General features: G+C 53.0%; 1 protein-coding gene across 1 annotated transcript; it reads right to left on the minus strand.

Moving 5' to 3' along the window:
- Positions 1-424: 424 nt before the first annotated feature.
- On the minus strand, positions 425-15,190 carry wdr33 (WD repeat domain 33). The gene is made up of 21 exons (XM_084912166.1): positions 14,968-15,190; positions 12,232-12,449; positions 12,077-12,145; positions 11,791-11,895; positions 11,598-11,693; positions 11,319-11,470; positions 5,716-5,813; positions 5,478-5,604; positions 5,130-5,284; positions 4,971-5,049; positions 4,560-4,670; positions 4,249-4,343; positions 4,079-4,165; positions 3,671-3,810; positions 3,427-3,582; positions 2,209-2,967; positions 2,069-2,126; positions 1,644-1,956; positions 1,325-1,485; positions 971-1,150; positions 425-833 (listed from the first exon to the last, which is right to left on the minus strand). The coding sequence occupies exons 2-21, from the start codon at positions 12,433-12,435 to the stop codon at positions 700-702; spliced, it is 3,279 nt and encodes a 1,092-aa protein (XP_084768292.1). The 5' UTR covers positions 12,436-12,449; positions 14,968-15,190; the 3' UTR covers positions 425-699.
- Between the last annotated feature and the right edge of the window lie 516 nt (positions 15,191-15,706).

Raw genomic sequence — 15,706 nt, forward strand, 5'->3', positions numbered from 1 at the left:
TCTCTGAAGGTCAGGTGACGCTCCCGGGGTACAAACTTTCCTTTATTCAGTAATTACACAGACAGCGAGGTTACATATCAAACAGGAAATGAAACGTTCAGCTATGATTAATGATACGATGAGCCAGATTCAGCCCTGAACGCAGGGAAGGACCTGACGTCCTGTAACAGGTGCTCACCTGTACGAGATCAGCGATGAACCACCTGACACAAGCACGGCCGCACCGCGCTATCAAAACCACCCGAACAAAATCCTTTTAAATAAAGTTTCACAGCTGGTTTTTAATGTTCAGTGGAAGCCTCAGAGCTTCTTAGAGTTCTGAGCACTGAGCTGGAGCACCACAGGAACAGGAAAAACTTTATTCAAACACAACAAAACAGACAAATGCCCCCCACCCCCACACCGTGCACAGGTGGAGTCGCTGTGACGAGTTTGAAGTGTGAATCTTTATTGTCCACCTCAGTGAAAACACAAACATAGAAATCTGTTACAAAAGGACAAACGCTGCAGACGAGGTGAATAAAAGACGCCGGTACAGTCTCTGCAGCACCAATCACGAGCCAGAACAGGCCTCAGCCTGTCACATGACCACTAGTCCAGCAGGAAGCCCTGCCCTCAGTCTGTGCAGGGACCAGCAGGGGGATGACCAGAGGAGAGGAGGATCATGGGACTTTTGTTCTTCTTCTTCTTTCTCTAAGACTACCGGCTCCGGCCCCCCCTTGGTGCTCCTCTGGGTGGCGGTCCTCCTCTCCTGGGGCCTCCTACGGGGCCCCAACCGCCCCGCCCACCTCGAGCAGACGGGCCATAACCGCCATCCTCCCTCTGCAGGCGACCTGCTCGACAACACAGAGCGGGATGAGGAATTCATTTTTAAAACATTTAAAAATCAGCTCAAAAGTTGTTTTTTAAAAAGGTGAGAGTGTTACAGCAGAGCAAAACTGAAAACACGTAAAGAAAAAATGTCGCTCACCTCCGTCGGGTCGCTCTGACTCGTGATCTCGCGGGTCGCCGGTTCCTGGGCCATCCTGCCACGGACGCTTGCGGGGGGGAAGCGACGCCATGTCCATCCCCTGCATGGAGGAGGGGCGCTCTCGACCGGTCGGAGTCGACCCGTCGTGCATCTGCTGCCCGTCCCGATAACCATCGTGACCTACAGACAGGAAGAGGCACCGCCACAATAAGAGTTCAGCCTCCGTGGGTTTTTTTAAAGCCCAGGCTCAGCTGCAGGTTTTCTGGACTGTGTGGACTCGGACCTGATTCTGGCGTTCCTGAGCCTGCAGTAAGAGGGACTCAGCAGCAGGGGGCACGCCAGAACCAGACTCACCTCCTCCTCTGGGCGGAACACCACCTCGAGGCGGCCTCCCGTGGCCTCCGGAGTCCCAGCTTCGACCCATCTCCTCAGGGCCATCGAAACCCTCCTCCTGGCTGCCGTAGTCATCGGGGTAACCTCGACCGCCAGGCCGGCCTGGGCCGCCTCCTCTGTACCTGAAACAGTCCAAAGCCACACTCTGAGGTTCTGGAACAAACTCATCAGGAAACTATTCACAGAGATCAGGTGAGCACGAGACGCCCCCTGCTGGACTTCAGGCACAGTGCATGACCCTACAACCATCGTTGATTACAGTCTGTGATCAGGGACTCACCTGTCATCCCTCCGTCCTCTAAAGCCTTCCCCACCGAACCGCTCATCGGGTCCCCAGTTCCCTCCACTCCCTCCTCCTCGGTGTCCTGCCCCCCTGTGGCCGCCGCCTCCTCCTCCTCCTCCCCCCTGGTATCCTGGTCCTGGCCTCCAGCCTTCCTCTCTGCTGTGGAAATCCTGGCCTCCGTCAAAGTCCTGCGACCCATGTCGGCCCTGCTGGTTGTCTCCCCAGTATGACCCTGAGCCCTGGTCTGGTGCCCCTGGGCCCTGCCGGTCCGGAGGGCCCATGTGGTGGTTTGGAGGTGGCCCTCGAGGGTCTGATGAATAAAAGGAGTCAACAGTGACTGTTAGGACTCAAGAAGGCAAAATAAACCAGGGCCCCGAACAGGAGCCCTGAGAATAGCCACATCTGACTCAGGACAGTTTTACCTTTGTTGTTTGGCCCCTGCTGCCCCATCCCATGCATCATGGGCCCCGAGTTCTGACCCTGCAGAGACCACATAAAGTCAGCGTCAGTCTGTCACACACAGGGCTGATTGTGGACCAGCCAAACATCTACAGGAACTCACCTGGTGCTGCATGTACGGGGGTCCCTGCATGTTTCCTGGCGGCCCCTGCATGTTTCCGTGGGGGCCCTGCATGTTAACAGGGGGCCCCTGCATGTTTCCATGGGGTCCTTGCATGTTACCAGGGGGCCCCTGCATGTTTCCTGGAGGTCCGTGCATCCCTCCTGGGGGCCCCTGCATGTTGCCCATGCCATAGTTGTTGGGCATGTTCCCATGTGTCCTTGGTGGGGGCCCCATCATCCCCCCCTGCATAGAACTCTGGGGGCCCATCAGGTTCCCTTGAGGTGGCATCATGGCCCCCTGAGGTGGGGGTCCTTGAGGATCTCTTGGACCCATTCCTCGAGGGGGTGGGCCCATCATGCCACCAGGGGGCCCCTGCATCCCTCTGGGTCCCATACCATGGGACCCCTGGGGGCCCATGTTTCTTGGGGGGCCGGGATGTCTCTGGATACCTTGGGGCCCCTGCATGTCCGGTGGCCCCATCATGCTCTGAGGGGGCCCCTGGTGAGACTGGGGTCCAGAGGGTGGGCCCATCTGTCCAGGGCCCATAAATGTAGGCTGCATGCCTCCAGGGCCCATTGGGGGGCCCATGGTGTTGGACATCTGTTGAGGAGGCATGTTTGGAGGACAGCCCTGCTGACCAGGAGGCATGGAGCCCCCGGGACCGCCAGGGCCCGGGAAGGGGGGCATCGAGCCCTGTCCCTGTGGGGGGCCCATGTTCCCATCCGTGTTCATCTGGTTCATTCTGTCCATCTTCATTTGCTGCAGAGAGAAAAAACAATCAGGGTGAGGAACCAGACGTGTGGTTTCATGCAGGCTTCAGTGTTCCTACGAAGGTCTCATAGCCGCTCTGATCGTCTATCGATGCGTTTGCATGGCAACAAAATGAATTCTCACACTTTCCTAAAACAAGCTGAGACACGTTAGTGATCGAGGACGCGTAAAGGAGGCTTCGGGTCACCGTGGAAACGGGACCACAGTGGCAGGAACAGACGCTGTTCAGCTTCTGGAGTAAAACCAAATGTTGAAGGTGACGACCGTTCAAAACAAAGCTAAAGAAACACGGTTAACGCTTCACGTTTTCGAGGCGCAGCGGGTATTTTTTCTCCGTGGGATTAATCGGGAAAGCGTTCGGTCACTTTCAGGTTGAGCTACAGCTGAACTCTAACCATCGGAGTGGAATGGGCAATCGGCCGGCGGCGGCAGACGCGAGGCGCTCACCTCCAGCAGCATGGGGTTGGTGTACTGCAGAGCCGCCATCTCCTGCTCGATCTCCGCCTGAGTCTTCTTCTTCATCTCCACTTTCTGCTCCACCTTCCTGTCTTTGGACAGATCTCCAGAAGGAGGCATCACCGGCACTTTGTTCTCCGCCCAGGCCTGTGAGGAGAGAGACATTTGCATTCAGCGTGCCGACGACCGCGCCTTCAGGAGGCGGAGTTTAAAGTGCGGCGAGTTGACTGCTCACTTGTTGGAACTGCGCAGGGATCGGTTTGGCGTACGGGACTTTCTTCTGAGGGACCTTCTTAGCGTCTTTGCCCATGACCTCGTCCACGCCCCAGTCCAGCCCGGGGATGGACATCTCCACCTCAGGATCCGCCTCTTTACCTGTGGACAGAGTCACACCTGTGTGAGGAAGAGAGTTGCGCCCGTGCTCCCTGTTCAGTCGCTTCTGTCCTCTGAGACGTTGAGTCAGCGGTGAGCCGTTTCGTGAGCGTGAGCCTCATCTGCAGTCCGAGGAGTGAACCTCTGACTGCCAACGCTCGGGGAAAAACGAACCACGACTTACACACAGAACCTTGTTTACTTTTGAAACAACGTCTGGCTCCGCCTGCAGCAGCACAAACAATGTCTCGTTCACGGAGGTCAGACTTACTGCTCTGCTCTTGCTCCATGGCCGCCTTCAGCTGCTCGGGGATGCCCATCCCAGGGATGGCGGCGATGCTGTTTGGCTCCACGTCGTCTGAAAATAAAAGAGCGCAGCGGAATCAGCTGAGGACAGAAAAACCTGCAAACGCCGACAGTCGTTTGTCCTCCACGGCTCACCGTACTCCACGCCGTCCTCCGACATCCCAGGCAGCAGGTTCAGGTTGTAACGGTCTCTCATCTTATCGCCCGGCCGGTTCCTCGTCCAGAACTTGCTGAGAAGGTTAAAGACAGAAGACTTTAGAGAGCAACTCTAGGAATCAGCCTCCATGTTTCCCCAGCAGGCGGTCCTGGTTCTGCTGAGGAGCCAGGACCGCCTGCTGGTTCTGAACCAGGACAACCATCAGCAGCTGCACTCCCACATGGAGGAGGAGGAGACCATGATAAGAGGCAGCCAGAAAGATGAAGCACATGCCGAGGTGTGCGAGTACCTGGTGTGGTCGTTGGAGCCGGAGCACAGGATGTGACCCAGTGGGTGCCAGGCCAGACTCCAGATCATCCCCTCGTGAGCCATCTCCATCCCCCCGACCTCCTTCTCCACCCTGACAACACCAACGGAGACAAAGTCAAGCGCGAGTGTGGCAATCGTTTTGCAGAAGGTCGTGATGCTATTACTCCGGTTTAGTAACCTGAGCACACCTGCTTCTGCTTTATAGACCTCTAACTGCTGAGGCCACGCCCACACAGATTTGTTGGCCAATCATGCAGAATGATACTCAATACCTCAGGTTAAACATGGATGCAATGTGTGGGATCATCCAGTTTGACGAGAACAGGAGCTGAGAGAGTGTATTAAAAATGGCAGGAGCGAGTGGGCGTGGCCTACACTGGTCTCGTCATACCCTGCGTGCCAGAAGAGCAGCGACCCGTCGGAGCCTCCGCTGGCAAACAGGCCTTCATGGACAGGATGCCACGCCACCGCTGAAAAAACAGAGAGAGCAGTGTGAGAATGGGGGCGGGGCCAGACGTTAACATGCAGGTTAAGCGTGCCCCACCCTCACCTGTGGCCTCCTTCTTGTGTCCCCTGAACACCTGTAGCTCCTCCTTCAGGTTCCTGATGTCAAACAGCTTGCACAGGTGGTCACGTGACGCTGTCAGCAGCCAGTTACCATTCAGGTTCCACTTCACCTCCATCACCGTGTTTTTGTGGGCGTGGCTGATGAGAGACACACCTGTCAGATTGTGCTCATAGAAACAACCAATTTCTACTTTACTCAAAAGCCTTTTTTTAATGTTATTTTTTCGACTTCAGTCTTTGTTCTCGTTTCAGCGATAACGCCTCAGTTTATCATCTACGCGTCCTAAACACACCATCAGGCTCAGAGGTCAGAGGTCAGAGGTGGACTCACAGTGTAGCCAGACTCTGTCCCGTCTTTGGGTCCCAGAACTTGATTGGCTGCTGGCTGTCCTTGCTGCCCGACACCACCAGGCCTTTGGTGGGGTGCCAGTCGACACACTTTACATCAGCACCGTGACCTGAGACACACACACACACACACACACACACACACACACACACACACACGGGTGAGGACTACATGACAGCAAGGGGCGGAGCTGAAGGGCCTCTGATTGTTCGGTTCCTACCTCTGAGGATTCGCTCCTCGTGGCAGCGCAGGAAGTCCCAGATCCGGACCGTGCCGTCATCTGAGCAGGTGGCGAATTTATTATCGGTCGGAGAGAAACTAAAGATAAAGAAGAGGGGAGGAGTCACAAACCTGCCTGCCAGCAACCAATCACAGATCAGACTCATCAATAATGTGACACACAGAGAAACATCCAGGAGCCCCTCAGGTCAGAGGTCACAATTTTCTAATCAATTCATCATCAGTTTTACCCTTCATGAGCCATCGCGGGGCGCTGCACCACAGCTTGAGAACCACAGTTAACAGTCACCTCAGACTGGTCACATGACTCATGTGGGAAGAGGAGCTGGGGGTGGGCGCTCAGGAGAGTGGAGCTGATCAATCAGCTGATCAATCAGCGCTCAGCGTTTCTGGTTCTACGTCGGGATTATTTAACCACCCAGCAGGAAGTACTCTGTGTACTGCAGTAAAAGTACTCACAGGGGAGTCTGCCACAGCAGCCTCGTGCTCACCTGGGCAACGCTGAATAAATGACATCACGCTCGCCGACCCAACAACGTGCCGCTGAACTCTGACATCACATCCTTTCTAAACCACGCTGTGACTTCCCAACACTCACTGCTTGCGGTTTCTGTTCCCATCATGCACCTGGTCTAATGAACAGCAGTTTGGGAGCAGATAAAGGAAAAGAGGAGAGCTGTGATTGGTTGGTTACAGAGGCTGAGAGTGACAGCTTAATTACAGCGACGCCACGTGCAGCTGGACGAGAAACGTAGCGTTTAAACTCCTGTTGTCACGGCAGCTGTTTGATTTACATCGTGTTGAGCTGAGCGATGTCAGCGACGACCTTCAGCAGACGCGTCAACGTTTAAATTAATGTTTAAAAAAACTCTTCCCACCTCCTGTGGAAGACCTGAACTCTTAGGTTCGTCTGTCGGGTACGACGGAGCGCGACGACCACGTGAAGAAGAATATTATCGATCACTTTCAGGAGAAAGTCTAAACGTGCAGGTTCCAGCACCTCGTGTAGGTGAGTCAGTGAAACAGACTGATCGGCTGTCCTGTGAAACAACATCCATCCTGTTTACTCTAACCATGACAACCTCACATCTGTCCACGACCAGCTGTTTTTGTGCAAACCTACTCATCCACGTTTGAGTCTGAGCTGCTGATGGCTGCCCCGTCCTTATGAGCCACAATCATTTCCTTCTTTTAAAAAAACAGACTGAAGTACGAGCTCACTGACTCGTTTGTCTCAGTTTGCTCAGGACCCAAAAGTCTACGAGTGAACCTGAACGCCTCACTGCTGCTGACGAGCCTGGACGCAAACATCACCACATCTGGATCTCTGAGGTTTGTTATCCAAGTACTGTACTGGAGTAACAGTACTCAGTTACTCTTCATCTGCAGGTTTAACAGGCTGAACTGCTCCTCCTCCTCCGAGGAGCTCAAACAGCTCCACCTGCTGGATGCTGAGTGACACTGCACAGGGCTCAGGCGTGGAGGACACAGCTGAGCCTGGACAGTGATCAGTGGGTGATCTGCCTCCACCTTCAAGTTTCTGGGCACCCACGTCTCCGCTGAGCTCACCTGGACCCACGACACCATCGCCCTGGTAAAGAAGGCCCAGCAGCAGCTGCACTTCCTCTGTGTCCTGAGGAAGAATAACCTGGACCAGGAGCTGCTGCTGGCCTGCTCCAGCTCCTCGGCGTGTTCTCCTCCTGCCTGGTGTTTGGTCCTCGGGGGCCACGACTGAGAACAGGAAGGCTGCACAGACGCTCATTTACACCTCCCCCGGAGGCCATCCCCAGATCCTCCTGTCTCAGGTAAACCAGGGCCACCACAGGAGACCCCGCCCACTACCTGTTTGACCTGCTGCCCTGCGGTTTGAGCCTCAGGTCAATCAGATCCCACACCTCCACACTCACTAACAGCTTCTTCCCCTGGGCCATCCTGACTGTTTAGGCAGAATCACCCAAAGCTGACCCCCCCCATCTGAGCTGTGACCCTCATCACTCAGCCCACTCCCACACACAGACTATTCACACCAAGTCTGTTCTGCCAGCACTTTGACCTCCACTGTTCCTGCCATCTACTTCGCTCCTGCACAGTGAAGCACACATAACGTCATTGTACAACGACAATAAAGGGCCATTCTAGTCTATTCTATTCTGCCTCCATTGTTGGTATTTGGATAAGATAACCTCTATTAGTCCTACGCGTGGGAAATTTGTTACAGCTCCGAAACGCTCATGCAGAGAACCCAGACCAGCCGAGTGCACCCACAGCAGCCCTGACATCACACTCGGCTCACGGAGCTCGTTGTTCCTGTAAGGTGCTGCTTCAGGTTAAACGTGATAAATCTGTGAGCTCGGGTCCACGTGTTCCTGTTGGTGAAAAGCGTTTCTGAAACACGTCTGGGTTAAACACGAGTGCGCCGGGAGGATGAAGACACCTGACTTCAGATTTAAGAAGTGAGCCTCGACCTTCTGTGAGGCCGATCCAGGACCAGGACCTGCTCCTCCTGAAACACGGCTCAACAGTTAAACCAGGAACGGAGGTTTCTGGACCAAGTCCAGATCCAGGTCACCGGCATCACCGCCACCACAGGTATGGCACATGATCGCAGCAGCAAGTGAAGGAAGGCTTTATAAAAAGTGGGCATTCAGCTGGTGACACGCCGACGGAGGATTTCAAACCTATAGCGACATCAGCAAACGCGGCGCAGACACCGAGTGACCTAAAACCAGACACACGTCCATCTGACGTCCCGCTCAGACGTCTCAGCACCCTGACCCGGCTGAGTCACCACCGTCGGCCATCCTCAGACTGAAACGGCCAGACCTCGCTGCACAAATCTGTATCACTCACTTTAATCTTTGACCATTCACGCTCAACTTCACCCTCCAGCTTAGCGTTTCATCATAGATGACCCCGTGACCCTCCTGCAGTACCATCAGTGCCCAGCAGAGGGCCTCAGTCTTCTTTCTGTGTGTCAGAGCTCTGAAGATGAGCACTGTACGTTTGCACATCGATTACATGTGACAGGTGGAGCTTAAAAATAAAAATACCCTGCTGTCTCTCTCCGTGCGTAACACTTTATGTTCTGGAATTCTTTTGACTTTTTCCACTTGACTGTCCTTCCTGATCACACTGGCTGCATTTCCACATTAACATTAATATATGATTAGAAACTCCTGGACAGCAGCCTACTCAGAGACTCGGCTGTAACTTGAAGGTTAAGGAGCTTCAGGTGGGACCAAACACAGCGAGCTGGTCTGCAGGCGGTGCACAGAAGCTGTTCAGGTGGCAGGAACTGGGATCAGCTGATGGTCACGAGAATAAAGCGCATGAAATACACGAGCGCACGTATGCCACAATCGTCCTAAACTGCACAGGGAGCCATGGTTACGATGTCCACCACCTGCCCCGCCCACTCCTGCGTATAATGAGCAGGCTGCAAGGCTCCGAGGTTATTAAGACAGAGTTAAAGAGGAGCTTTGACAGAAGATTTAATCTGTGAAAAATAAAATGACATCATGAAATACTAAAGTGCTTCGTCTCATAACCAACACCGGGTGAGGGGGTGGAGGGGCGGGGCATTCAGGTTGGACTTTTAAGACCTCTGGGCGACTGCTGTTGAAATTATGTGCTCTATAAATAAAACTGAATTCTGCACAAACGACTGTTTAGCAGAGCCAATCGGAGAGCAGGTAACGCCTTTGTTTCGGCGCAGAGGACGAGCTGTTTATCGGCCTCACAAATAGGAGAAGAAGAACTGAAGCTGAGCTCTGAAGACTAAAAACATCATTTATGTTTGACTCGCTTTGGTTTTGGCACCATTTAAAGACTCTGCTGAAGTTTAGAGAGGTCACTCTCATCATGTTTAAACCATCTGAACTCCACATGACCTCAGACACATTTTACCCGTGGGCCCAGTTCCTGTGCTAAGCTAGGCTAGCAGTTTCCAGTTTTTTTCAGCTCATTTGTCAGGCTGGAGCTCAGCCTAGCTTAGCATGAACACGAGGAACAACAAAGGCTGACGCGAGTCAGCGGCAGGTGGTTGTTCAGTTGTAAACCCCGTGTGAACCACATTTAAACACATTTACGGTGGTGAAATGAGGTGGTGAATAAGACTTAAACAACAACAGCTGTCCTGAGGTGAACATTGTTTAGTTTGAGTGAGCAACGGACCAATCATCCTCTGCTGTGTAAAACTCTAATTTAAACATAACCAATCAAACGCTATGACATCATCGTGTCTTGATGCACGCTCAATCTTCCAGGTAAGGAAATCCCCCAAAGTTGATTCTGTTCATTGGATGTTTTCAGTGCAGACGCATGTCGCCGTCATCAAGTGTCAGCTGACTGCAGATTTCCTTATAAACAGCACATCTGCACAATGACTGACACTCGCACCTCTGACTGCGGTGAGGTCACCTTCATGATCGTTAATATGCAAATTAACCTCACCATTGACCAACGAACATATCACTGATCATGAAACCTGCAGTCAGCTGATACTGAAGGAGTCACCTGAATGATGATGAAACGTTTCTGCAACTGAAAATGTCCAGATGAACAGAATCAACGTTTCAGGATGACGTCGCTGTTTTTAATGTGCAGCTGGAAATGTAAACAGACCAATCAATAACATCAACTCAGAGAATTACTGACAGTCACAGACAGGCTGAAGGAACTGGACCCAATCTGAGCTGGTCTCCAAGGAGGCTAAATGATCATGGTGTCCCTCACACGTACAAGTTCATGTTTTATTTAGCCGCTGAGCTAAGCTAGGCTAGCAGTTTCCCCTGGTTTTCTTTTCAGTCTCTGAGCTAAGCTAGGCTAAGCTTCCTTGTGGACTTGCCTCGGACTAATAACTACAGTTCTACAACTGCACTGCTGGAGAAACCAGTGGATTGTGGGTAACGTAGTCCTGCCCTGACACTAAAAGGACAAAGCTCTTTGGCCAAATGTTCCTGGTATTGTCAACATAGGCGGTGGACAGAGTAACAGGAACACCTGCAGAGGACTCAGGAGTGGCACACCTGATGACATCACTCTGTACAGGTGTTCCTGCTGGGGGTCAAAGTTTAGCTTGCTGGTCCCAGCCTCTCCCTCAGCCTGACTAACCAGAACCAAACGGTCCTGCTGTGTGACGTCATTTGTACCCTGATGATGTAACAAACTGGAAGGGCGACTGCCCAGCTGCATTATGGGAAACGTAGGATCCCTGTGTTTAAGGTGCAGACTTTGAGTTCAAACCTTTATTTAAACAGCTACAGTTTACTTTATTGATCCCTCCTCAAACTTTATTGGAGCCTTTATTGATCTCCTCTCCACCGACAGCACGGGGCGCGCCCGGAGCAGATAATCAATTGTGATCACTTTATTTGTGTACACAGATAACAGCTCATTTGCCACAGCAGGTAGAATATGAACAACAGATCACTGCAGTGTTGCAACAGCACACGCTTACATCTGTCATTACTCGACCACAACAAAAACAAAATGTGGCCAGAGCGGAGGTGGCGCCCCCGTGTGGCCGACAGCGTGCAGCACAGACTGGCCAGAACTACAGAGAATGGGAGATTGGGTATAAACCTGGCTTCTCTAATCGCCTCCTTGTGAGCCTGGAACATCTTCACGTTGTTCATGTTGGACTGCCAGTACTTCACGTAGCCGCCGTGGTCGGCCGTCAGCATCCACATGTCGTTGTGAGACCAGGTCATGGCCCGGACCGGACTATCGTGGGCCTGCAGGGGGAGGACGGAGAGGGGGGACGTTAGGGACGAGTGAAGCCTGCTGAGACTTAAAGGTGTGATTCAGGCCCTCCTGTCCAAACCAGTCTTAACTGGGAAGGACAGTGGGACGGCTGTTTACCTGTAAAATGGTCTCGAAGTTGAAGGTGAGTCCGTTCCACAGAGTGAACTCCCCGCTGGAGGCTCCGGTCACCAGGCGGCGGCCCTCGGGAGTCCACTGGAGACAGACAGGAAGCACAAACAGTCACGCCTCAAACGGCCACAGCAAACATCCCTATGCCACAAACAGGTGAACAGGAAGTGATGCGGCTCACCCTGATGACGAACACGGGACACTTGACTTTGTTGGTGGAGGTTCGCACGAACTTGGTGGTGACGGCGTTCATCGGGTTACTCAACATGCCGATGGGAGGAACGAGCTGCGGGCGAGACGAGAGCGAGACATTTCAGACTCGTATCAGGTGAAAACAAACTCGTGCTGCGCAAACACAGAGCCGTGCTGCACAGCAGGCGTGTGCTGTGGGCGGGAGCTCCTGCATGACACGTGTGCTGGGTGTAACAGAGGGTCGGGGCTGCCACGCCCCCTGCTGGCAGACTCACGTCGTTGTAGAATCCTGCGTCGGGCTGGATGGCCCTGAAGTCTCGGTGGTCTCGCTGCCACAAACGGTTCTGCAGAGAAAGAAAAGACAGCGTGACGCCTGAAACCCCATCACGTGCTACACGGCGTGCTTAGCATCAGCTTTACAGGTGTGCACCTCCAGGTATCTGATGACGGACGGGTTATAGTCGATGGTCTTGCGGTTCACGGCCTTCCTCATGCGCTTGCCATCAAAGGTGAGCTGCTGCATGGCCTGCTGCTGGGCGAAGTCCGGCCTCTTGTAGAACACCTGCCGCGGCGCCTGGTGCTGGAAACGGGGCATATGGAAGAAGCGCTGCGGTGAGCCCACGTCCGTCGCCATGGCGACCGGTTAACCTGCAGACGGAGGGCAGAGATACTGCGGTTAGCTCGTTTTCGCAAGGGAGGAGCACACAGTCTGTTCCTGTTGCAGCGCCAGGAAGACGCAAACACTTTAAGCTCCTCCCCCAAATAAGAGTCACCGGGACCAGCTTTTCAAAAGTTGGAGGGGCGCGTGAGAACGAAACAATAAAAAATGAACTTCAAAAAGAATTTTACAGCAAAACAACTGAATTTAACCTTCAAAACAGACAAACGCAGGACACCGCGAGTGCCGGGGCGGGAGCCGCGAGGTCTTAATCCACGTCTGTCCTGGATTAAGACACGCCTTCGTGCTGTTACCAGGTGATGTCACCAACATAAACTTCATTATTTTAGACATGAACAAAAACAACCTGCCTCAGTTTCTCCAGTCATCGTGTTAAACACCAGTGAACTTGGACCACAGCCCCGACCCCTGAACTGTGCTCGACTTATTACAGCAGCAACAACAGCAGGGCGCCAACGCGTCATAGTTCCTGTCAGACGTGCAACACCTGCGAAGGTCAGGTGGGAGGGTCAGGTGTTTGAACTGACCCACATTCAGCTAACCTCAGAGTGACGCCCACCCGCAGTCTGACAGACAGGCCGCAGACAGACATGTTCACCTGATGTCCTCACATGTCACCAGACTGCAGCAGTAACAGCATCGCAGCGTGCCTGCAGCGTGCCTGCAGCGTGCCTGCAGCGTGCCTCACGTCCACGTCTTCACGGCAGCCTCTGAGCAGTCTGTACGATCACACCAGCGTCACATTAACATTTTAACAAACAGACAACGTCACAGTAAGGCTAGTGCCCAGACTCAAAAACACAGAAGAAGAACGTTAACCCCTGCCAAGCTGCGCGTGCCACAGTCAAAGCAGACCTGCTGAAATGCTCACATTTCAGACAGGAAGTTCAGGGAAACTAAGGTCACAGAATCCCGGGAAAACTCCCCGGAGCATTCGGCCTCATCCAGCTGCGAAGCTCTCAGAAGCCCTCGGACCAGGATCGCTCGCTGCGAATGACAGACAGACGGCAGCTTCCAGAAAACCCCAGACTTCGGTTGCCTAGGTTACTGTCTAACGTTTTTATCAGCAGTATCCTGTGCTCTCATTGGTAGTTGCTTCTGTCCCATGAGTTTTTCATGACCCGCCCACTTCGCACGAACAGGAGTGATTTCAATGGTCACCACTGTCACATTTGTACTCATGTTGGCACCAGTGTGGACGCAGCCAAAGTGTTTGTCCCCCTCAGTTGAACCTGCTCATCCACAGCCAATCACATCATTCTCTGTGCTGTGAATGAATCAGTCCTGCTGACTCCTCGTCTCATTCTCATACCTGCTGGAGGCCAAAACAGTCCAACTGTGATAAGAGCCGGACGTTAGCCAGGCTGGATGCAGGCTTTGATCCCTCTGTAAGCACATCAGTCCCAGGTTCTAAGACTAAACTGTGCTGTAAAATAATGGAGATATGCTGGAGTCACAGATCATCATCATCCAACTGCTCCCCTCGGCTTCTCCACAGCAGATCATCTGCCTCCATCTCCTCCTATCTCAGGGTCCTCCTCCATCACACCAACCCTCTGCATGTCCTCCTTCACTACATCCATGAAGCTCCTCTGAGGTCTGCTCCTGCCTGTAACACGAACTCTCCCACAGATCTCAAACACACCAGTCCACAGAGCCTCCTGCACCACCCTCACAGCTACTCTACGCCATGTGTAGTCCACTATTGTAACTTTAAAAGTTAGAACAAACAATGCTGACTGTATATGCAGGTAGTTCATTTAATATTTATAAATGAATCAGACGCATGTTTACACAGCAGGTGAGCATATACACTCTCACAGCTGGTGACTTAGTTCTGACCTGTTTTTATCTGTATTTACAACTGGCCTTTCTGCTGCTACATGAAGGAACCTGAACAGTACACCTGACAGGTAACCCGCTCCTGCCTGCCGTGGAGGAGCCGAACACTGTAGTGATTTCAGCCCGAGTCATCATCCTACCCGCAGGCTGTGGACTTTGAGGAGCAGCTGCAAATGTTCAGGAGAAACGCGGTTTAAATAAACTTTACTAACCATGAACGCTGTGAAGCGATCACAGTGTGGAGGAGCTGATGGTATCACGGGTCGGCACACACGGACTCCCGCAGTGAGAGCCAGCCACCGAAACCACCTGAGGAACACAGAACACCTGACGCTGACCTGCGGTGAAAACCCGCCGCAGGCTCGGGGTGGGGGTATCCCGGATTTAAACACAGCGGTTCCGGCTGCAGCTGGGCTAACGCGGCTAACTCGGCTAATAGTGCTAGCGGGTGCTAACCGTTAGCACGCGCCTCCGGGGAAACTCTCCGTGGGACTCGTGAGCCTCGGCGCGGATACAGGTGGGATTAAGATGGTGAGGAGAGCCTAGCCCGCGCAGGTGCGCCGGGTGCGCGCGGACGCCTGCAGGACGGGGTTAAATGGCGGCTCGGAGCGGAACAACAAGGCGCCACTGCGCTCATAAACTCACCGACCGTCTCCGCAGCAGGAAGCTAGGTAACTAGCGCGCGCTCAAGGAGCGCCGCGGGGCTTCGTGAAGTGGTTCTCCTCAGGAGCACGAGGGTCTCGGACTGCACTCAGCTCGGATCGAAGCACGTTTGCTTGCTTCAACCTCCACCAGACTCCATCATGACGCTCCGTCTTCTTCTCGGCTTCTCTGCTGAACGGCATGCCGGGAAATTTTCGTAACGCGCAAAGGATTCTGGGATACTGAGTTTTACCTTCCGCCATTTTCTTAACGCTGTAAACGGAAAAAGTCGTTTTTAAACTACATAAACAAGAATAAAACCTCCGTTGCTGCCATCACGGATGTGCTGAAGCATCTGAATGACCTCAGAGTGTCGCTAGCAGCAACTATCTTTGGTTCAATCGGACTCAGTTTTGTTGGATTGTTGTCATTATACAAAGAGACACTACAAAACAACCAGCAGGGGTTTGTGCAATGATAGTCGCTATTAAAGAAGCTACCCACAGGGGGCGCCCAGGAATGTAAAAGGGAGGTCTGGAAAATAAACAGCTAGCTGTAGCTAGCACAAGGAGCAGTTTTTCATGTTTTATTCTTAGATGAATAAGAACTTCACAGTTTGTGAATCTGAAAAGCTACTTCAGATATTCAGACCTAGCCAAAGACACCTCAGACACAGATTTACAGTCGCGGGAAAGCAAAATACTCCTGTGGGGTCAAAGGTGAAGTTAGGCTCAGGGTGGAT

The sequence above is a fragment of the Perissodus microlepis genome, chromosome 18 (assembly GCF_051167445.1).
Source record: "Perissodus microlepis isolate ML-2025 ecotype Zambia chromosome 18, ASM5116744v1, whole genome shotgun sequence".
Taxonomy (NCBI): Eukaryota; Metazoa; Chordata; class Actinopteri; order Cichliformes; family Cichlidae; genus Perissodus; species Perissodus microlepis.

Coding starts and splice junctions, on each gene's coding strand:
- wdr33 (XM_084912166.1), bottom strand. CDS start 12,435: ATGGCGACGGACGTGGGCTCACCGCAGCGCTTCTTCCATATGCCCCGT. Junction 11,896..12,076: donor ACGCAGGATTCTACAACGAC/GTGAGTCTGCCA, acceptor TCTCGCCCGCAG/CTCGTTCCTCCCATCGGCAT. Junction 5,605..5,715: donor CGAGGAGCGAATCCTCAGAG/GTAGGAACCGAA, acceptor TGTGTGTCTCAG/GTCACGGTGCTGATGTAAAG.